At 43.5% G+C, this 23358-nt stretch overlaps 1 protein-coding gene across 9 annotated transcripts in view; it reads right to left on the reverse strand.

Annotated features, from left to right (window-relative positions):
* CDC23 (cell division cycle 23) overlaps window positions 1-23358 on the reverse strand; it is a 121776-nt gene that overhangs the window by 25320 nt on the left and 73098 nt on the right. For 7 of the 9 annotated variants that reach the window (XM_085849959.1, XM_085849954.1, XM_085849958.1 and 4 more), the window contains one exon: window positions 18032-18179. In XM_085849959.1, the coding sequence (XP_085706085.1) occupies window positions 18032-18179 (148 nt within the window). Of the gene's footprint in view, window positions 1-18025; window positions 18180-23358 lie in introns of all 9 variants that reach the window. The other 2 variants (XM_085849957.1, XM_085849955.1) reach the window with 1 other exon arrangement.

Here is a 23358-nt window from a genome sequence, read left to right on the forward strand (position 1 = left end):
CGTGCATCCACCATGCGCTACCGCTAGAGATCGGAGTATCGGTGTTTGCCTATATTCCGAACTGGTATATTCAGATATATATATATATATATATATTATCGTTATCGTATATTCAGTTATATATACTGGTATATTCCGAACTGTTATATTTTTATTTCAGTAAAAAAGAACTGGTATATATATATATATATATATATATATATATATATATATATATATATATATATATATATATATATATATATATATATATATATATATATATATATATATATATATATATATATATACATACATACATACATACACCTACTCGTTACCGTCCGTCTGGCCGCGCATTCGCCTTGGGGCCCCTCTGCGGTCGCCTTGCGAGCACCTTGAGGCTACCTTGCATCTGCCTTGAAAATTCTATGGCCGCCGCAGGGACACCCTAAGGTCACCGTGCGACATCAAATCAAAGACCGTACGGCACCCCCACATTTTCGGTCTACACAATTTCTAAATACGCCGTGCAGCTCCCCGAAAAAGAAAAACATATGTGACTGCTGTATTGTGTGACCATGGAAATATTGCGGCCGCCCTATAATTGCTAGTGGCCGTAGATTTTGTAGACCCGACGGCCGCCGTGCCAAATGTGACTTAGGCCTTAAGGATCGAGGTTACAGTCAGAAGACTTGGCCATAAAAGAAGCAGATAATAGTATAAAGGTGAGATAATAGTATAAAGTATAAAGTATACAAAAGATAATAGTATAATAGTATAAAGATAATAGTATTCAGCTGTGAGAGCAGTGGAACCAAGTAATCGTGTAACAGTCTGTGTGTGCACCTTGGGAAAAATAGCTAACATGTGAGGAAACCGAGCAAAGACTGGAATGTCTGTGACAATGTATAGGCATCCATGGTTCCGATCATCAACAAGCGGTCAGGATCTTTGCCTGGGATATGCAAGTGTTGCGATGGTGAAAATCATCACACAGAAGATTTCTATTTGAAGGATGTCGAGTGCTACAGGTGTAGGCAGAGAGGCGACATTTGAATGAAGCACCTGACCACCAAAATGAGTTCTATTCCAGAGCCAGGAACCAGTATGGGGGAAATTCAGGTGATGTACACCAAGCATCAAGCATCAAGCAAAAACTGAATTCAGCAAAATGTCGATTCTGAAATTCACAATGAAAAATACATGAGTGATTCTAATCATGAAACTGGAAAGTTCGGTTTGTACAGAAATAATAACAAACTGAGGACAATTACGGTGAGCATGACTATTGGTCACAAGAAAGTTAATATGGAGTTGGATACAGAAGCTTCACACTCGACAGTTTCTGAAACCATGTATAGATCACTGTTAAATAACCCAATGTATGATGTTGATGTCACATTGTGTAACAGATTACATCACTGAGCTGCAAGCAAATTGCAATTGTGCGCTGTTCAAGCCTGAGGAATACTCCGAGTAAGGATGGACCAACTGTCGGACCTGGGAGCAGGTGATTTATTCAGCACTAGGCCGTCATGGTGAAATGATCAGTATATGATGCAGGAAGTACTAGGATTGCTGTGAAGCTTCAACTTCTTATGAAGTTAGAATCTTGACGCAGCCCACATCAATTTGATCATAATGAACTTGGGCAAGTTCAGGGTTTTTGTTTTTTTTTAGAAAGGAGGCACTTGAAGTGTTGGAGGTTAGGGAGTACCTTCGTTGTTTGGAAGCATAAGCAGACTTCGCTTCAGAGTGGTTTCTTAGCATAACGTTGTACTCTTTGATGGTTTCTTGCTGCCCAAGCGCCTCCCAGGCCTGCTTGTCAGGCTGTCCAAATTGTTCATTAGCTCTGGTATCCTCATCAATCTGGCACTTTGGCTATCCAAGCTCAGCTCGTTTATCTCTCTCTCTCGAAATTTTCTGAGATGGTTTTGCGGTATAGCTACACTCAGAATAAAAGTGAGCTGTAGCTATTTCACTGAGATGTGTTATCACATATCCTGCTCATCCTCAAGTGTGAGATAATTTGAGTACCTGCTTCACATTGTGGTGGTTGAGTTGTATGGTGTAAAGGTTTTGGTCAGACTATGGTAGTTTTATCCGACAATGTAATATGAAAGGTGGTGTTAGTTGTGCCTGCCTCTCATGGTGGATTCAGTCACATGCCAGTAGTTGGATGCTTGTACTGACAGCTGGGTCCAATGGTTGGGATGTTGTAACTACAGATAATTTGGGTGTTCACAACATTGGTCACAGTAATAGAATGTTGTAGGCCAGTGGTTAAAGGGTTAACTAAGTTTGTGGCACGAGCATTGTCCAATGTCCTGGTACCTATACAGTAAAGGATGGGATTAGGTTAATGCGCAGTTCATCTCAGTGTGTTACAGAATAGTATCAGTGTAATTGTTTTGTAGGTGAAAGTTAATTGAAATGTGGTTAAGGTAGATACTGTGGTAAAAGTTGAGTCAATTGGGCTGTGGGGGAAAGTGTGTTGTACTTTGGTGAAAATAATTGTTTTCAGTAAAAGGAATTCAGGGCTTGTGGGTGAAGAAAGCCGTTTACTGTCCAAGTTAGTTTGTGGTCAGGTCACACTGAACTGAACCAAGGCCAAGACATCTGGAAGAGCTTTGAAATGAAAAAAAACCTCATGAGAAAAGAGGGCCAGGCAGCACCAGACTGCCGTCATTGGCTTTCTGGCCATGGACTCCGATGGATCAAAGGCAAGCTGACAGGGTGCAAACAATCTATACATATAAACACCATTGTCTCTCTCTGGCTTTCTTTGTTCCTTATGCATGGCCACATCTTTTAAGTTACAAACTCCAAACTCAGGGTACAAATACAACTTTTTGTGGGGGTAACATAGGCTATGTGGCCGCAGCCTCACGTGAGAGTATGGGGGGCCCGGAGGCATAAATTCTCCAGATAAATGTGTACCATGTAGTGCCACCTGGTGGTGGTGGCAGAAGGTATTACAATTTTCTTTTTTACATGGTCAACACTGAGGTTAAAGCACTCTTCACACTGATAAATTTGTTCTCCTTCCGTTCTCCCCCCACCTCCTCACTTCCCCCAATGCGCTTGGGAAAGCCTGTCACCGTGTGTGAGGAATTTCTAGCAGGAAGGGACATCAGGACGAACGGTGGACAAAGTGGATGGGAGGGGGGGGTTGTGGGACGTGAGGATGGGGAAGGGTTAAAGCACTCTATGCAAGGGTAAATTTGGCAAACAGGACGACTAATTGGTCCATCAGCAAAGTGATGGGTAGGCGCTACGAATATAAAATACCAAGAATGCATCGGAAGACAGGAGAGAGGCAACGTGATAAGGAGAGGACTGGCTGTGCACTGCATTTGTTGTGGCAGAATTTAAATTTGTTTTAAACCCAGCTCATCCAGTAAAGAGAGAATCAGGAACCTTCTATATGTGAAGCAGAACTAGTTTAGTGACTCCAAAGCTCTGACTTAAAAGAACCAACTTCACCACGCTGCACGTTGGTCGTTATAACCAACTGGTTGGACTATTTGTCGAATCTGCTGCCCTGCTGTCGTCTCGGAGAAGATTTCAATGCATACATCTCCTCCCTGGCTGGATCGAGATGGCAGCCTGCCTGATCCTGTCCTCTCTCCTCACCTGTTGCCATACGCATTGTCCTTAACAGCATGCAGTCCATAATTCAATATCTCATACTGCTTGATCTGTGGACTCGGGTTCATCTGCATACTTCGGTGATACAAAGCTTCACCCTCTGAGGACTTTTTGCAATGGCACTGGCCAGTCAGATTCATCCTGTGCGCACCCACTGGAGAAGATCCTTTCAAACGTGTTCACAACCGACCCTTCACCCATTTATAAACTGTTGGGATTTATTTTACAAACTGGTTACCTGAGATAATTTGCCACCTCGAAAGTCAAAAGTTAATTCATCGATGCATTGATATACGTGACGCTTGTTCTTCATTAATTTGGGGTAAGTCATTAAGGGTTTCTTTTAATCACAATTATTGTTTTAAAGATTATAACGTGTGGCCCTAAATGGAGTTCTTTCATCCCCTCTTCCTGTCCAGGTTAGAGTTCCTCAAGGTAGCGTTCTGGACCCTGTTCTTTATCTGGTTTCCATCAATGATCTCTCCGACTCTCTGGAAAATTCTCTATATCTCTTTGCTGATGACTCCACCCTCTGCCGTACCATCGGTCATCCCTCAGACCGGCAAGCAGCAGCTTCTTCGCTCACTGCAGACCTAGATAAAATCACAAACTGGTCCAACACGTGGAACATGTCTTTCAATCCGGACAAATCTCACACTCTCACTATGTCTCTTCGAAAGGACCGTTTAGAACCCCCCCCCCCATCCACTTTCTCAACAATCCTCTGGAAGAAGTCCTTCCTTTCAAGCTTCTGGGTCTCACTATCTGCTATGACCTTTCCTGGGAGAGCCACATTTCAAACCTCGCCTCCAAAGCCAGTCACCGACTGGGAATCCTCCATCATGCAAAGTCCTTCCTTGGCCCTCCTGAGCTCCTGACCACTTACAAATCTTTTGTCCGCAGCCTGATGGAGTACTGCTTATCCCTTTGGGCTGGTGCTCCTGCCTCCCACCTTTCTCGGCTTCACGCTGTAGAAACCAAGGCATTTCGGATCATTGGCATCTCCCACAATGAGGCTGAATCGTTGGGCCTCTCACTCGATCACCGCAGGTTGGTCGGTGGTCTTTCTGTCTTCTACCGTCTCCTCTCCAGCCTCGCCCCCCCCCCCCCGCTCGCTCTGCGATTTGTCCCAACCACATTTCCACAGGGCGCTCAACGTCCGCCAACAACCCCCTTCTGGTAAAACTACGAAAATCACGAATCACTGCTCATCTTCACTCTTTCATTCCTCTTTTTTCCCGCCTTTGGAATAAACTCCCTCACTCCATTCTTTCCCATTCTTCCCTCAATGCCTTCAAAACAGCTGTTCACCACCACCTCTTATCATCCCCCATCCAAATCCTCGATCTTTTCTACCCCCGATAATCCATCCAAGCCAACCTCCTTCAAATTCCCCGCTTTCCTTCCTGAAAGTCCCTGTAATGTCCATCTTCTATTCCCCATCCCATCCCTCTCCCTTCCACAGATCTCTTAATGTCTCTGTTCCCCACTGTTTTGTCCTTCCCACTCCCTCCCCTCTTGTCTCATGCCCCCTTGCTGTGTGTTAGTTCTCACACAAGCCTCGAAAAGGTATACAAAATAAAAATTACCCCCGTGTGGGGGTGACGGTCATCTCTATAATACCACAAGTTCTCAATGTTCAGTTATGACTGAAGACTACTGCGCATCTCGACTGCGCAGTTTGGTTAAAGATGACTCGGCATTTTGCCACGCGCACACGGAATTATATTTTGAAAATAAATGCCGACGTTTACATTTCGGGTTTTGAAACTTTTGCACCTTCGGTGGAAAATGTATAAATATACAAGGTCAGCTGCTATACAATGACACCATTCACTAACTTTTACCATGCCCAGTAGAGAATATATAGCCTCCTGAAGGTAGGGCAGTTTTTGCAAACTTTGAAGTCACGTGACGCGAAAACGAAAGCGAAATTCGAAAATCCGTCCCGACCAAATTAAAATATTGTCCCGTAGATTCATATGCCGCAATCAAATTCAAGATCGCTTGAGAAATGCAGGAGATAGATTTTGAAAATCGTCATTTTCGCATTTTTTGCCAACTTTGAAGTCATGTGACACGAAAACGAAAGCGAATATCGAAAATCCGGCCCGACCAAATTTAGATATTGTCCCATAGATTCATATGCTACAATCAAATTCAAGATCACTTGAGAAACGGTGGAGGAGATAGAATATGAAAATCGTCATTTTTGCAACTTCAACGGCCTCGTGACTTGACCTTGACTTTCGGTGACCTTGAAAGTCATACCATCGTGTACGTCTCATCGACCTCTATCAGGATCACTAATGATCAGATCTCCCGCTTCAACTTCATTGTGAACGGACGGACATCGACACCCATATTATTAGGTCATGCTGGAAGAAATGACCTAAAAAAGAAAAAAAAAATAGACAGCAGGGATTAATAAATATTACTTATAAAATATCTTTGTGTGTTCGATGTTGGTCTCATTGGTAAAACAACAAATGGGGCATAGTATTGTCCTTAAATCTTTTTTGCCCTGACATCCTCCGGGTGACTGATGCACTCCCTCCGGTGCCTCGACGTGGACATGTAACAAGTGTAATAGCCACGCCCGCAACAAATGATGCTTCCCACAGCCACATGCTTCATACAAAAGAAGAAGAGGAAGTGTTTCCTTGATCCACATATTATCCTTAAGTTAATTTGTTGGACTCGTCTAGCTCAAACGACAATGGAACCAAGGATGGGCATTGTACAGTTGGTGAGCTAGTTTATTGGAAATCAGTGAACAGATGTGGAAGGCTTGGGCTCACAATCAGATGACTTGGCAAGAGAAAGAGGCAGGTTCCCCTTTCAAATAGCAACTTATACAGTTTTAACTGCAATGGAAGTTTTGTGCCATGGGTTGCACCCCTCGTGCAAGACATATGCAAAGCTCACCTGACTATCCTAATGAAGTCGGGCTCCTGAACGGCACTAATCACGAAGGCAACAACAAAAGAAAACAAAACCAGCTGTTTGAAAAAAAAAATTCTACCGAGAACTATGGAAACAATCAGAATGTGTCAATGCCCCACCTCCCATTCCACTCCTCCCCCCCCCCCAAAAGAGATGAACCAGAAAAATTCTGGAAATTTATGAAAAAATAAATTTATGAATACCGAAAAGAGTAACAATTTGATAAAGAAAAAGCAACATCGAGAGGAAATGCCTCGAGTGATAATTAACAAAGAAAATTTTTCAAAATAACTTGTAAAAATGCCAAACTTCAAAAGTCCTTGCCTGGACAGGATTCCAAAATTCTGGCCAAAGCAACGATATCAGAGTTCTCAAAGCAACGATATCAAAAGTTCTCAAACTTTTTCTCACAGCGTACCCCTTGAATCAGACGATCGACAGGTACCCCATCATGGAAAAATAGAAGATAAAATGTTTTAACGAGGAGAAAAGTAGATGTTTCAGTGAAACTCATTTTATTAAACAACTACATATGATTATTTGAAGTAGGACAACCATCTCATGAAACTTAATGTGAGAGTTGTTAATGTTTCGTCAAAACCAATTTCTCATTTCGAAGTGCAGGTGTGTGTGTGTGTGTGTGTGTGTGTGTGTGTGTGTGTGTGTGTGTGTGTGTGTGTGTGTTTTTTGCCATTTTCTTAGGGATGGCTAAACGGATCTTCATCAAACTTTCAGAGGTACCTCCTCCAACCATTCCCTTCTCTCCTCCCACCTCCACCCTTTTCCCACAATGGTACCTGGTGTTGCCGGGTAATGCCCGATCCCTTCTCCCCCTCTTCCCCTGCCTCCCTCCCCCACACCCTTCCATTTAGACTCCCACTCCACCCATTTCCCTCCCTCCTCCCACAAAGGTACCCGACTTTACCCAGGATCTAACGTACATCCATTGGACTACCACAATTAAGCACATATTTAGAGACAATTATTTTATTTATCAAGCTGTAAAATATTGAACAGAAATATTGTTGTGGGGGCGGGTCTCGGTGGCGAGCACGACCGCTAGGTGGAGCAGTAGAGCTGTCTCCCACCGAACACCCGGAATTTATAGGTCGTCACCCCGGATAACTCCAGAGCCGACGGGTCACTTAAAGGACCGTGGTCGCCAATACTTCGTCAGCGTGGGGTAGGGTTAATTGCCTAATTTCAATATACCTAAATACCCATGCAGTCTAACTACCGGGGAACCACACCCTCGGCCAACTCTGTCCGATCCGAGTTGCAGGTAACGACTCGGATCCGGCGTAACCGAGCGGAGTTACCAGAGCCGCGCCGGACCAAATGAACAATTTACCCTCGCAATCTCTCAATACACAGTGTGCTAAGCCAATGAAAGAAACACAGAAACGAGCTGGTACATTCAACAAGAGGGGGAATTTATGAACAATAATCGGGGGACGAGGGGAGCACGTAAAGGCAGAGTTATCCGAATAAGAAATGTTATGTACAATGAGCAAAAGAAAGCACTTGCACAATTCTACTTGAAGACGGGCCCACACAAAGACACCCCACCTCCCCCCAAAATAAATGATGGCTGCGGTCTTTATTGATACCCCCAGCTCGGAGGGAAGGTGAGCTGGAGGTAAGGATGCGAGCTTGGACCTTCCCGCCTCGTGCGGCCCTTGACGATCCGGCTCAGCGGGACTCGAACCCGCAGCACGATGCCGCTCCAAGCACCAGGTACTGCGCTCTCCAACCGGCCACACACCAATCAACCAAGACCAAGGAGAAGATCAGACGACGATGACCCAGGACCAGACGAACCAGCCAGCACCAAGACCCGCAACCCCCAAAACGACCAACCTTCCCAGCCTGGCGTTCCTTTTTCCTCCAGGGTGAGAAAAATCGCCATCTGAGGCGATCTTCACCCTCATTGGCCGGGGTGTCGTGGGAAAGTCGCTCTCTGTGGTAATCTCAACTCCATTAGCCGGGGCGTCATGGGAAAGTCGCTCTCTGTGGCAATGTCAACCCCATTAGCCGGGGTGTCATGGGAAAGTCGCCCTCTGTGGCGTGATTGGACAAGGGACACACCCCTGCCTCCCTGAGCGGAGTCTCGATCTGAGGCGATGGAAATCTCTGCCCACGTACATGGTCGAACGCACGTGGGCAATGGCGTCAGTGTGTGAAGTGAAGTGAATGAGATTTGTTCTAAAAGAAACTCCGCAGCGCACACATGTAATTCCCATTAGACACAGGTTGGGGACCCTAACTATAAACACATACTTATGTAAATAAGTAAACTTGGGGACTGCTGTCTGTCTGTGTGCACAAGGCTTCCAAATTCATAACAATATCAACAAAATTGAACATTTTATTGCAATGTAATACATTTGGGAAAACAAAATTGAATGTTTTTCCATCAAATGCCAGAACATGTAAATTGTTTGGTGTTCCAACTCCAGAACAATGCACATATAGTTAACCATGTGGAAAAGATATTCAAAATCTGTTTTGTTGTCAGACAATCGGAACACACTATCTGAACAACTATTTCGGGATACAGATCAAAATCGCTCGTTTTAAAATTTTCGCTATTGAACGTAAATTTTTCAGAGTAAATGAATTAAAATAGTATTACAATAAAAACACGATGGAGGGCTTGGTCGTCTTTTTTTCCTGTGCAGCACAAAGCTGCAAGTAGCATCATTAACTGGGGGTATGGCAGTGCTGCTGCTGATGCAGTGCCCCTGTAGGTTAGAGCAGTAATTTGGAATTTGGCCCGGATGCCGGGGATAGCTCCCCTACTCTTCATGAAGTACACCGTGAAGGGATCTTTAATACTAATTCCGGCAATGTGACGCCCAGTTTAATGTCTATTCGAGGGATGGCACGCACATCGATGAATAACCTCGCCAGTGAAACACCGGGATAGGAGTTTATAACTGGGTCGGGATTCGAACCCAGGCAAGACAACTTGGAGCGAGTATGCGTACATCTCAGCCAGCCTGTCGTGGAGTGGGTTGCATTGCTTTGTAGCCATTGAAAACATTTTTCAATTCTCTCTTGAACTCTGAGTTCACTTTCCTCATCCTAATCCTCTAATTTATTTTGCCTTCCAAACTCTGGGCATTTACCGATCCAGTCGCCACCTTTGCTGCGGGAGTTTTTGCCTGCTTTAAAATGATGTTTGTTGTACTCAATGAAGTTCCACTTTGGACAAAGTCGTTAAAGAGGAACCCAAACGCAACAATTTTTTTTCTGAATACCATTGAAAACCATGAATGACAGTGCATCGAATTTGAAGGGAAAAAATTTTGAATTTTTTTGCCAATCACAAAGTGCAGAAAAAAACTCTGAAGTGTCAATTTTGGATTTTCGCCAACTACATCACACCTTGAACCAACCTTGATCCAAAGGTCACACCTTGAACTAACCAACCTTGACCCACACCAAGAAACCAATCTTGATCCAAAGGCACACCTTTAACTGACCAACCTTGACCCACAACTTGAACCAACCTTGATCCAAAGGTCACACCTTTAACCAACGAACCTTGATCCAAAGGTCACACCTTTAACCAACCAACCTTGATCCACAACTTTATCCAAAGGTCACTTTTAAGCAACCAACCTTAATCCACACCTTGAACCAACCTTTACAGCGGTTTACATCGAGAAACAGTGTATTTTGAGCTCAGATTCCGACACGACGATGATCAATTCTTTATTTTTTAACATTGTCGGCCACTTCAAGGCATGATTGAAAGTTTAATCCCAAGCACATCAACCACCACATGTGCAGACATCGGTACAAGCGAGTGCTGCCTCGACACATTTACAGTTCTTTTGGAAACCCTTATTATGTCCACATTTCAGAAGTTCCTGGCATGACCTTCCAGCTTCAGGTACCGCAGGGGTGACAACACACGCCTCCAGCTGTCCTGGGTAGAAACCCATCTCCACTTATCGGAGTTTGGTAGTGTCAAGGAAGCAACCAATGCCTGACCCCAACATTGTCTGGCTTGGTCGGCTGCTCTCTTTGTAATGCTGATGTGATTTCTTGGTGGTTAGACCATGTTTCTCAAGCAGTGTACTTTCCCTTGCCAAATAACAGGATGGACTGTGCTCGATTGTTCTGGTTTCTGTCAATGGTTTGAAGCTTCAGATGGATGATGTCATCAGATTTGGGATTGTGCCAATTGGTAATAACTTGGTCATTCATGAACAAAATTCTACATACTTTTCTTCAAATATTTACTTGATGAAGTTATATTAAAAAAAATATAAAAAAACTTTCCAGTTTTGTTTTTTTTTTGAGCCACGTTACTCTGATATAGACACGATAATATGCTCGGAGCAAAAAATAAAAAATAAAAAAAATAAAGAAACAAGGTAAAAAGATAACAAGGATTCATATCTCATCGTTTTCACAGGTAATCTGCTTCAAATACAAAAAACAAACAAACAAAAAAAATCAATTTGAACACATTTCTGTTTCGGTTTGCAGTGTTAAAGGTATTTTAACGACATTCGATAAACTTGTAAAAAACAAAAAACATTAATAAAGAGGTGATTGTGATGTCACGACGAGCCAATTAAAATGGACGAATTAAAATGTATTAATTATGGATAATTATTTAAACAGTGGGAACGCCAGTGAGGGTCTGAGCTGATATGCAATCCACTGGACACAGATCACCACATTACTGACTTGGCTGCAGCACAATGTCTTGTCAGAAAGCAAAGGGAGGAGCGAGGATTCGAGCATAGGATACAGACATTAGCTCGAACCTTGCCATACTAGAGTCTCAGAATGCTCAGCCACAAGTTCCCACCAATTTCGATTGGGTTTTTAATGCTTTTAACCCCCTAGTGGTCCGTCTGTGTGTATCCGGGCCATAACTTTTTTGCCATTTGAGCTTTTGTCATCAAATTTTCAACAAAGCTTTATCCTGAGAATATGGAGAAGACAAATTAGTAATGTTATTGATCTAATTTTCAGTATTATTGCGATTCGTCGACTCCTTTTTTGCTTGATTATTGTTTTTCTCATCAACCACTTGGCCAATTGACAAGTTTTAAGAATCAGAACGACCCCCCGTTGAGAATATTTTAATGATAATGATGACGTCATATGTCATATGATATGGCGGCCATCTTAGATTAAACACAAAAAAATTAAAGCATTATATTTCTGAAACCGCTGATTGGAAAAATTTGAAACTTGGCACATCTCATTCTACTCCCAATGAGGAATAAAGGAATGAATATGACATCATCAATGAAGTGGTAGAACAGCTAGCCATAAAAGTTTTAATCAAAATCCAATTGTTTACCATTGAGATTCAATGTGTAATGTCCAAGCCGTAGCATTTTTAACCTCGCCAGATAAGAGGGTGTTGTATTTGGGGCTGTTTGTTTGTCTGCACAGAACTTTCATGTTTTTCTCCACATCTGCTTGTCACATTGAGACAAAATTTTCACCATTGGAGCGACTACGCATGTAGAATGTTTTATTGATTATGACGTCATAGCTCACATGGTGTGGCAGCCATGTTGGAAAAACATAAAAACTTTGGACTTCTGTCCATGAAACCGCACCAGGGACAACCAGAGAGTTTGTGTTAAAGCCACCCAATGCTCGCCTGTTTATACATTTATCGTTTTTAAAAGACTCGTCGAATAATATTTTTTATAAAGCATTGCAGTGAAGTCTGATCCAAATAATTTTAAAGCAATATATGTATTTGTATGTTGTAATCAGTAAAAATAGTGTGGTAGATAAAAACATTAGAAAGGAAACAACTTGCGCCAAAAACTTTAACATTTTCACGCTCACGCTCACGCCGGGGGTATCGCTATTGCTCTGTTCTTCGAACAGGCGAGCTAAAAATTGAAACTTTGCACATCGCAAGTATTCCTCGTGGGGAATAAGTGTGATTTTTTTTATGATGTCCTTGGTGCCTTCATTATGACATCATAATTGAATATGTAGTATGCTACATCTGATCAGTATGAAAAATTTTGAGGTAATCTCAGGATAAAATGGTCCACAGAAAAAAATTTGATGATGTCATTGGTCATGTGATTCGGCAGTCATATTGTTTTGTTTTTTTTATCCTTCAAAAATCTCTGAAGTGGCTGAACAGATCGAGGCAAAACTTTACACATATGACCAACTATCCATGAGGAACAAAAGGGTCACACCTGACATCACAGGTCACATGGTTTGGCAGCTACATTGGATTTACCCGAAAACCTATAAAAAAAAAAATCTTCTTCTCCAGAATGGCTGGACGGATCAAGGGGAAACCTCACAAAAATGTTCCCCAAGCCATGGGGATACCAGGGTATTCACGAATAATTGATTTCACATGGTCTAGCATCCATATTGGATTGAGCAAAAACTTTTAAAAAAATTATTTCTCTTGAACCACTTAATCAATCGATGTGAAACTTCAAAATTATGATCTAATAGTGGTAGGGAATATATGTTTTACATTTCAACCTGATCGGACGCATGGTCTGGCAGCCAGAATTATAAAAAAAAAAATTGAATAAAGCTCCCTTGGCTGTGCCTGAATGGGTTTGTGGGTAGAGTAGTAGTAGCTGAAATGCAAATCCTATCCAGGTTCCTCCTGATGACTTCATCTTTGCATTTTGCTTGTTTGAGTTCCTTATGATTACTCCGATGCAGGATTGTACCTTACAGTATTTGGTTTTCCTTGATTTGAATTGAATTGAATTTATTTTCATCCCACTCCAAATTCAATTGAATCATAATAAACCTCATGGGTCAGGGTCAAGTGTCCGATCAAAGCAGGGGTGCATCAAAGCGGGACATCTTGGTACCGTCATCACTGCCAGCAATTATAAAGTGGCAGTTCCAGTTACCAATTGAGCTTTTGTAATCAAATCTTCAACAAATGTATATTATGAGACTGTGGAGAACCTAAATGAATAAAATGCACAATTTTATTTTAACTGTCGTTTTCGTCAAGTTTAGTTCGAGTACAAAGCGGATGCGGACGGGCTTTGCATTTTGAGATACTTTTTAGTTATAACATGAAACGATGCTGATTGATTAATCAATACTTGCTGAAGATTAAAAGGTGCAAGCTTCTCCGGCCAAACTACTATGCCGACAGAAATTTGGCAAGTGACGTTACGTGACTTTAAGCAAGTCAAAATTGCGCACTTAATTAAATTACTTCAAAAATCTTCTCCTCCAGACCCACCAGTCAATGCTGCAAAATTTGGGTTACAAAATTAAGCCAGGGTAGGGATGTTAAATTGAGGTCATGCTGATCGCATGACCTGTAATGTGTCAAAATGGCCAACTTAGTCATTTTGGAAAATCAAGTAAATTCCTTCAAAAATATCTTCTTCTCCAGAACCACCACTCAGAATGCTACCAAAGTTGGGTTGTATCATGAGGACAGGGTCAGGTCAGACAAGGGAGCATCTGCCAGAGCAGGACGTCATTGTGTCCACTTTCCACCAGAACTGCAGCGGCCTCCATCTGTCCATCCCCCAGACAGATGCCTGGCTCATTCCTATCTCCTTGAGATGCCGATCAACCTGCTGCAACCATGAGGCACGTGGTCGGCCCATTGGCCTCCTCCACTCACGAGGCTTCCTCACTGAGAAAATCTGGTAAGCAGGATTAGCGTCAGGAAAACTAGCCACATGTCCATACAACTGCAGCTGACACTCAGAGACTATAAGGCAACAAATCTTGTACAAGTCTCTCTCAGCAACTGCACTCCTTGGACACAAAGTCTGACCAGCGAGAGACAAGGATTCTCCGAAGACAACTGGTACCGAAAAAGTTAAGTCTACGTCTCAGATCCCTGGTCAGAGTCCAAGTCTCACATCTGTAGAGCAAGACTGGAAGCACCAAGGACTTAAAGACTCGGACTTTCGTCCTCCTGCACAGGTACCAACAGCGCCACACCCCATGATCCAGTCAATCAATGAATCCCCAGGCCCAACCCAGACATCTTTTGCCATCGAGCTCACACCATGCAGAGATATGAATATCACTGCCAAGGAAAGTGAATCTCTCCATGACCTCAACATCCTCATCACAACCAGGTACAGACAAGATAGCAGCATCCAAGATGTCAATGAAAGCCTGGATCTTAGTTTTGACCCAGGAAACCTATAAAGCCAGTGGCTCCGACTCCTCGTTCAGCACCTCGAGGGCCCCCATGAGGATATCCGGTATCTCCACAAAGATGACGGCATCATCTGCAAAATCAAGGTCTGAGATCTTGACATTCCCAAACGATGCACTGCAGCTTGATCTCTCCAACATCCTCCTCAGAATCCAGTACGTACAAGCACTGAAAAGTGTGGGGGACAGTACACACCCCTGACGGACTCCAGAAACAACTGGAAATAAGTCGGATATGGAAACACCACACCTCATAGCACTCTCAGTACCAGAGTATAGTTCAGAAATCACATTGATCAGTTTTGGTGGCACCCCACGAAGACCGAGAATCCTCCAGAGGGCATCCGGATTCACAGAATCAAATGCTTTGTGGAGATCAACATAGGCTGCGAGCAGCCCCTGCCGAAACTCTTGTCTGCGTTCGGTGAGGACCTGAATAGCAAGGATACGGTCAATCGTTGACCTCTTTGGTGTAAAGCCCGACTGCTCTGGGCACTGGTGCTCAAGCAGATAGTGGCGAACCCTATCAATAATTATCCCAGGAAAGACCTTGTCCAGCACTGAGAGAAGAGTCATCCCTCGGTAGTTGGTGCAATCCTGGCGATCACCCTTCTCTTTCCAAAGAGGTACAACAAAGACCCTCTTAGTCAGTTGGGATGATGCCTGTGTTCCAGACAGAGCACAGAACTGCATGCGATGACACGAGTACAGGGTCCTGATGTTAAATTGCGGAGGTCATGCCGATTGCATGACCGAAAGTGTGTCAAAATGGCGGTCGCGTAAATTCCTTCAAAAATCTTCTTCTCCAGACCCACTCGTCAGAATGCTACCAAATTTGGGTTACAACATTAGGACAGGGTAGTGATATTAAATTGCGGAGGCCATATCAATCACGTGACCGAAAGTGTGCCGAAATGGTGGACTTAGTAAATTATCAGGAAAATCTGTAAATTCCATCAAAAAACTTCTTCTCCAGACCCACCAATCAGAATGCCACCAAACTTAGGTGACATTAGGCCAGGGCCCAGAAAAGCTAGAACCATTGATCCTATTTTGGGGATTATGATGATGTATATTGTGCACTCAATTTATGACTGATTCGATTGATAAACTACTTATCTATGGCTAACACCTTATATAAATGGTTTCATGATATTGTGGAAATATACATCAAAGAACATGAAGTGTATTCACATTGAGATGTATGTTCATATCATTGCAGAAGCAAAGTTGTAGAAATTTATATGTTTGGTTTCTAATTGAGGTTCGTCTTCTTCCGTGTGTTAGTTCGGCATCAAACACGCTGTGGTGTCCACACAGCAGTGAGGTGGCACTCTGCTCCGCTCCTTGGCCTTTTCCCATGGAACTGTGAACCTGTACGGAATGCCCTTCACCCGGATGTGGTTCGAGTGCTGTACCATCAATTGCTGCGTTTAATTGACCTTTCTCATTAAAAAATAAATCCTATTTCACTTTTTTTTTCTGTTCTTTGAAATAAACTTTGGCTGTACTGTCCTTTGACAACTCAAATCCGAATGTTACTATGGTGGTCATCTTTGCTAACGAAATGAAGAATCTCTCTTAATCACTTGCTCCTCTTTCCGAGCAACGATGTGAGCGATTTGCAAAGTGGTTGATAAGGAATGAGTGGCTTGGCAAGCCGCTTGACTCCTTGTAGTTTACGTGCATTGGAATAAGATACAGGTGATGAACGCCGAATGAAAGCTGTTGTCACTACATTGATGTTTCAGAGTAAAACGACACCATTCCTGTTCAGCAACATTTGAAACGACCTGTGAAATGTGTTTCCCACACCATTGGAGCAGCATATGTATTTCTGCACAAAACGACATGTTCACAGAGTATTCAGTTAGAGATTCATTCAAAAAACGACGTGTTGTACGTGCTCCTTATCGATGTCTTACAACACAGTGAAAACGAATCGTAATAAGAAGAAAACCCCTCAGACTATCCATTCATATTTGCCTCAACTCGTTTGACATCAACCGTAGCTTGGTAGGCCTCAGACTTCTTGCAATGACGTTCCTTGGAAGGAAACCAGCGTTTTATTTTATTTGTACCTCACCGAGAATGTAGTTCCGGGCAGCTTATGGGAGGGCACATCATCCGTCCACAAATACTTTCAACTTCTTCTCTGAAACTACACATATGATTTTGATGAAACGTTACCACAACCTTCATCAGCTGTGATGTCCCAAAGTTTGTTCATGGGATTAAAAAAAACTTCCAAGTCTAGGGGGTCTATGGGGGGGGGTTGCCCCCCCAAAATAGGTATTTGCTTTCTTCTCAGAAACTACACACACAATTCTAATGAAACTTCACCATAGCCTTCATCACCTGTAATGTACCAAAGTTTGTTCATGACATGAGAAAAAAATTGGGGTCTAAAGGGGTGTAAGGGGGCCTCCCAAAATATATTATTGCTTTTTCTCCGAAATTACACACACAATTTCAATGAAATTTGACCACAACCTTCATCACTCATGATGTATTAAAGATTATTCACACCATAAAAAAATCTGGGTCGAAGGGTATCTACAGGGGGGGGGGTTGCCCCCCAAAAAGAGGTATTTGCTTTCTTCTCAGAAACTACACACAATTTTGATGAAACTTGACCACCGTCTTTAGCACCCGTGATGTACTAAACTTTGTTCATGACATTAAAAAAATTGGGGTCTCAGGGATTGTACGTGGGGGTTGCCCCCCAAAATGTTTCTTCTCTGAAACCATACTCACAATTTTGATGAAACTTGACCACAACCTTCATCACCCGTGGTGTACCAGTTTGTTCATGGCATGAAAAAATATCCATGAGGTATTTACTTTCTGCTCCATTACATATTTTGTGGGTCATCCATGCCTTCCAGTTGTTCCCTGGTTGGATTATCCAAGTGAGCGCCCAGGAGTATTGCCCCTACGTTTACCTTCCCCGGATGCTCCATCGATTATTTACCCGAATGAATAATTCCGTGAGGATTTATGAGATAATTGAAACCATACAGTAAAGTTTTGGCATGTGGATCCATTATGTACAAAAAAGTGACGCGAGCCATGAATGAAAATCATTGGCGTCAGACATCCAACACACAAGGGAAACGCCTGTTCATCGGACTCAAATAATCTCAGATTGTTCTGTGCATGTCTCAAGAGCGTTCAGCCTTTGATTATCAGGGTGTAGAGTGTGGGGTCCGCAAAGGTGGGAAGATCAAGGTTCCAGAATTTCCGGAAATATCCATGTCAGAGTAAGTACCAGTACCACCATCAATAGCAGGAGTGGCAGCAGGAGTGGCAGCAGGAGTGGCAGCAGGAGTGGCAGCAGGAGTAACAGCAGAAGTCGCAGCAGGCCCAACTTCAGCACGCAGTTGTGATATCTGTCTCAGCAAAGCCTTGCCTTCTTCACGTGTCTGGAATTGGTAAACAAAGCATGAGGATCATATAAGCATGAAATATCCACACAAAAAAACAAACAAAAAAGAAAACACTTGGTGGTGTAATGGTTAGAGCATCCAATGTGAGTTGGGAAGGTCGATAGTTCAAACTCCAGCTGAGTCACACCAAAGACTTTAAAAATGGTATGTGCTGTTTCCTCGATTGACGTTCAGCATTTTAAAGGATAGAACACAGACAATCCCCATAGGTTGGCATCCATCGGGAGGAGGAAATCCCTCGAAGTAGGAAATGCCCTGCTGAACATGGTGAGAGAAGTGGCGCCATTGTTGTGAGGTTACTGGAACCCAGAGTACCCCAGGAAGCAACAGCACTTCCTCCAAGTGGAATGGCTGTACGACTCGTCTCGCAGTCTTGTATTGCATCATGTATGTTTATCTGCAGGTCAATATTTCTCTTTTAAATTACGGGGCAACGATGATTATGTCTGTGGTTGGCTTAATGGTTAGGGTGGTTGGCTTGGATCCTAAGGTCCCCGAGTTCAAATCCCACGAGTCATTGAATTAATACCAGGTGGGGTTGACTGTGCCTGTCATCTTTCTGAGGTCGGTAAAATGAGAACCAGCTTGCTGGGAATGATTCAGCCATTCGAGAATCCTGTGTCAGAGTGGCGACCCATCCAGGATTGTGCCCAATATCCGAGGAGACTGCTTCGGCAGCACCAACGCTCTGTGCAGAGTATGGTCCCAATGAATGGTAATGATGAATTTTTTTTTAAAGTATTTTCATGTGCACTTTATAAGGGCACTCATTGCTATGTAATGTCAATGTGTGAGCATTGCTCTCATTGAAAACCAACACAAATGCAACACAAACCATTAGACGATCCAGTGCAAACCAACCTGAACCTGTTGGTGGACATGAGGCACAAGGCAATAAGTGACTTTCAAGATGACGTGTGAATGCCAAATGAGGCCTCTTGTGCATTCGGTGTGTTCGGTGTCTTTACAGTGATTTGGTTAATCTCACAGAGCACTTTGAACTTGCCATTGCTGGAGCAAAATCTAATTCAAATGTTTTTTTTTTCTTTCAACATAATTTTCAGCATTTAAATGATCGTGGCAATTTCAAAATGGTAAACCATAATTGTTCGTTCCTGAATGCAGATTGAACTTAACGATAATAGAGGAACATGAGAAATATCTGTGGAGTATTTGAGATTTATGGAAACTTGAGAAAATTTATTTGCGATTTGAGAAAAGTTTTTCGGAAACAGTTCTGGATGTGTGCTTCCTCTTTTCCCCCGGCATGTTGACCGATGAAGTCACAGCAATGTCGGAGGGAGATGAAGAAGCAAGCTTCGATGTTTGAAGAGGCTGTAGAAAGCTGTAGAATGGTTGTAGAATCGTGGATAATCAATGTGTGGTCTGTATTAAGTAGTCTAAGGTTATGATTGAGATGGATTTGGCCTGAGGTTTTATCCAGAAGAGGTGAGAGCGAGTTTATGACACCCCGCCACCTCAGGTTCGCTCACCGCGTGTCAAAAAGGACTCAATTGTTGGGTTAAACGGCGGATTAAGGGCTTAAACCGAGGATTATTGCAGGTGTCGGCGGTTAGCGAACATATGTCAATGATTTGACAAGCCATTGTGTGTTTTACACCAACATCCGCACATTCACACTTGTACAACGGTTCAGACCGCGATTGAGATCAAAGACCCACATTCCACCCAAAAAATACTGCTATTTCATGTTTAAATTTTGGGGTCCATGTTGGGCCCACGGATTAGCTGATTTCGCGGTTAAAAAGGCCGCCAAATCAAGAGGGTTTTACTGTATATAGTTATAGATTCAGCGGTGGCAGGATTCGCACCCGACTCTTGACAGCCAAATGTTGAAGATTCGGCGTCATCCAACAGCACCGCCGTCTCCGGGGTTATAACGCTGGCTGGCTCGGCACAGGTCTCGGGTTACGCGCCTCAGATCACGATACCAAGGTACACATGTGCCTTTCCAGTTGGGGAAATAGACCCCGGCTACAGACTGGATTTGTCAGAGACTGAGCGGAGTCTGCCAGTCCGTAGCCCGTTTGGGTTTTATATCCAAACCGAGCGGATCGTTCCTCAGCGCGGCACAAATAAATTCAAGACGGCAAATCTCGTACAACTCAACCAGATTTATTGGGGACACAACACAAGCAAAGCATTCACGACAATGCTATAATTAATCTATAACCCGTTCTTAACTAGGGAGCTACAGATTACGGGTTTCGAAGGGAACCCCAGCGAGATAAACCTTAGACAACATGCAGACAAGACACGGACAACATGCAGACAAGACACAGAGTACTTGGTGATGCCTCATGGACGAGAGGAAGTGTCAAAGGCACAAATGCGGCTCGTGACAAGCCAATGTCAATGGATTCGAGCACCCAGCTCGAGCATGCAGCGTGGCAAAATGGCGGCGGCGTCCTCCTTTTGTCGCACCGCCCACGCACGCAGCCTCAGCACGTTCAGCCCCCGTAAGGACGACGGCACAAGAGCGGAAGGTCCACGGTGTGCTCCAGCTGGCTTTTTACAAGGTCCAGCATACGAATCGAGGCCTGGCCTACTCACCAGATCAGGCCAAATCGGGGTGTTGGGCTCCGCAGGCGGATCGACGGGGTTACAAGACGTCGTCGAGCCGTGAGGTGAGTAAGGACAGAGGCTCCGTGGTTTGACGCAGGTTGAACCTGTCGATGACCTCCTCATAAAGTCGATCGCCGACTCACACAGCAGCCAGTTCCTCTCGAAGCAGATTGCAGCCTCCCACTAGTCGTTTCTATCCTCACTCGACACTCAGGCTCAGTTACTCCCTCGGCATATCGCCGACTCGACCCTCAGGTTCAGGCCATTCCTCTCTTACAGATCGCCGACCACACGCACCGCGAGTTACTCCCTCAGCAGATCGCCGACTAACCCTCAGGTTCAGTTACTCCCTCAGCAGATCGCCGACCGACGCGAGCAGTTTCTCCTCCAGCCGATGGCAGACAGACCTCTTGCAGTCCCTTCCTTGCCTTTCTTTTGGCTCGCTCTTCACGAAAAGCCGATTGCAAACAGACACAGCCGTCCCTTGTACAGCCGATCGCACCCCCTCGGCGCTCTCAGTTCCACTTTCCCTTCCCGGTGCTCGCTTCTCTAGGCCACTCCCTCTCAGAGCGCTGGGCGGGGACTCGTTCGGAGAGGGGAAGGAAGGAGAAGAACCTCTCGGTACACCACCACCGTACGAACAATGAACAGCCTCCTACACCTCCCGACACACATGTAACGTCCAATTACCGAACAACCTGGCTAAACATGCATTTAATGGGGGATCTGGGCTAATCCTATATTAAATAACACACTAAGGGCCATTTCCACAACAATATACATATATGAAGACCACAAGGGGAAAACCAGAGATGTCACTTTTTATAAATTTCAGGGTTATTGCACCTGCCAATAGTTGGCAACATAAGGTTTCCTCTCACAATATTACTTTAACAAATAACCAGGGGTGTCACATAATTTATATGGTATAAGGTTTAGCCGTGCAATGAAAAAACAAGTGTTGTCAAAGCTGAACAAGTAGAAACCCAGAGTTGTCAGTACTTTACTCCTGGTTATCTCCCTTTCATTCATGTTAACTGTTCCACCATAATATTCAGAGTTGAGAAACGAAAAAATGAAAGGTTGTAAAACTTTCACAGCATAAACTCTGAGCACTACAATAGCCTATTTGGTTATATCATGGGCTCCGTAGTTGGTACATATCGTGGTTCAAGCCTGGCAAACCTTTGTGACTTTTATGGGACCCACGCCCTGGCTTAATGGTTAGCGTGTCTGAGTACCCATCCTCATTCGATGTACCCACCGCCCAATCAACCTGCTTAGGTATATGAGGGAATCGCATGAGGTGACTTCGGCTATCGCGGGGGTGGTTTATCCTTGGTTTCCTCCCGGTTTTCCATCATATTAAGTAGTACGGAGTAAGAAATGGAGAATCCGTCGTCATAGAAGCGAAATACCCTTGAGTATGGCATTGCACACCAATCAAACAAAAAAACAATGACCGTTTAATGTTGAAAAAAAAAAATCTGTGATCACCAGTCATGTAATGTATGCTAATCACCAACAAGCATGAATTTGCTACACATCCTGGGTTAAAATTGCTTGGCAATTGTTAAACAAGGGAATAACCAGTGATGTCAGTTTGCAACATTGATTCGTTCTTTGCTCTTAAATTAAATAACACAGAAGCTTGGCAAATGCTACATGCTTAATTTGATCGGTCAATGATCACTCTTCCTTTTACTGGAAAAGAAATCTATATGACAGTTATTAAACAGTGCACCAAAGTCTTGAAACTTTGTTTTTCAGTTTCTTCAAAATTGACTTATCCTGACATCTCTGGTTTTCCCCTTGTGGTCTTCATATATATATATATATATATATATATATATATATATATATATATATATATATATATATATATATATATATATATATATATATATATATATATATATATATATATATATATATCTTCTTCTTTAAGCTGCTCCCGTTCGGGGTCGCCACAGCGGATCATCCGTATGATCCGCATAGTGATTTGGCACATGTTTTACGGCGGGTGCCCTTCCTGACGCAACCCTGGTCGCCTCTTACGACACAGGGATATGGTATACCTATTTTAACCAGGGTATACACCGGCCCTCATTTCGCCGACCTCGGAAGGATGACAGGCTGAGTCAACCCCCTGGTGTATTAATTCATTGGCCCAACGGGGCTTGAACTCAGGACCTTTTGGATCCCAAGCCGCTGCCCTAACCACTGCGCCAACACCAGGTAATATATATACATATATATACATATATATACATATATACATATATATATATATATATACATATATACACACACACACACACACACACACACACACACACACACACACACACACACACACACACACACACACACACACACACACACACACACACACACACACACACACACACACACACACACACACACACACACACACACACACACACCTCTCTTTCGAACAACTGACTGATATAAAAGATTGGTGCCTTCCGGGTGACGTAGAAAGTTGAAATTTGCATGCCAAAGGACAGCGAAGTCGGTACACCGGCGAGTCTGGCCACTGGAGGGG

The sequence above is a fragment of the Eptatretus burgeri genome, chromosome 12 (assembly GCF_056783735.1).
Source record: "Eptatretus burgeri isolate ZD-2024b chromosome 12, Ebu_testis_v1, whole genome shotgun sequence".
NCBI lineage: Eukaryota > Metazoa > Chordata > Myxini > Myxiniformes > Myxinidae > Eptatretus > Eptatretus burgeri.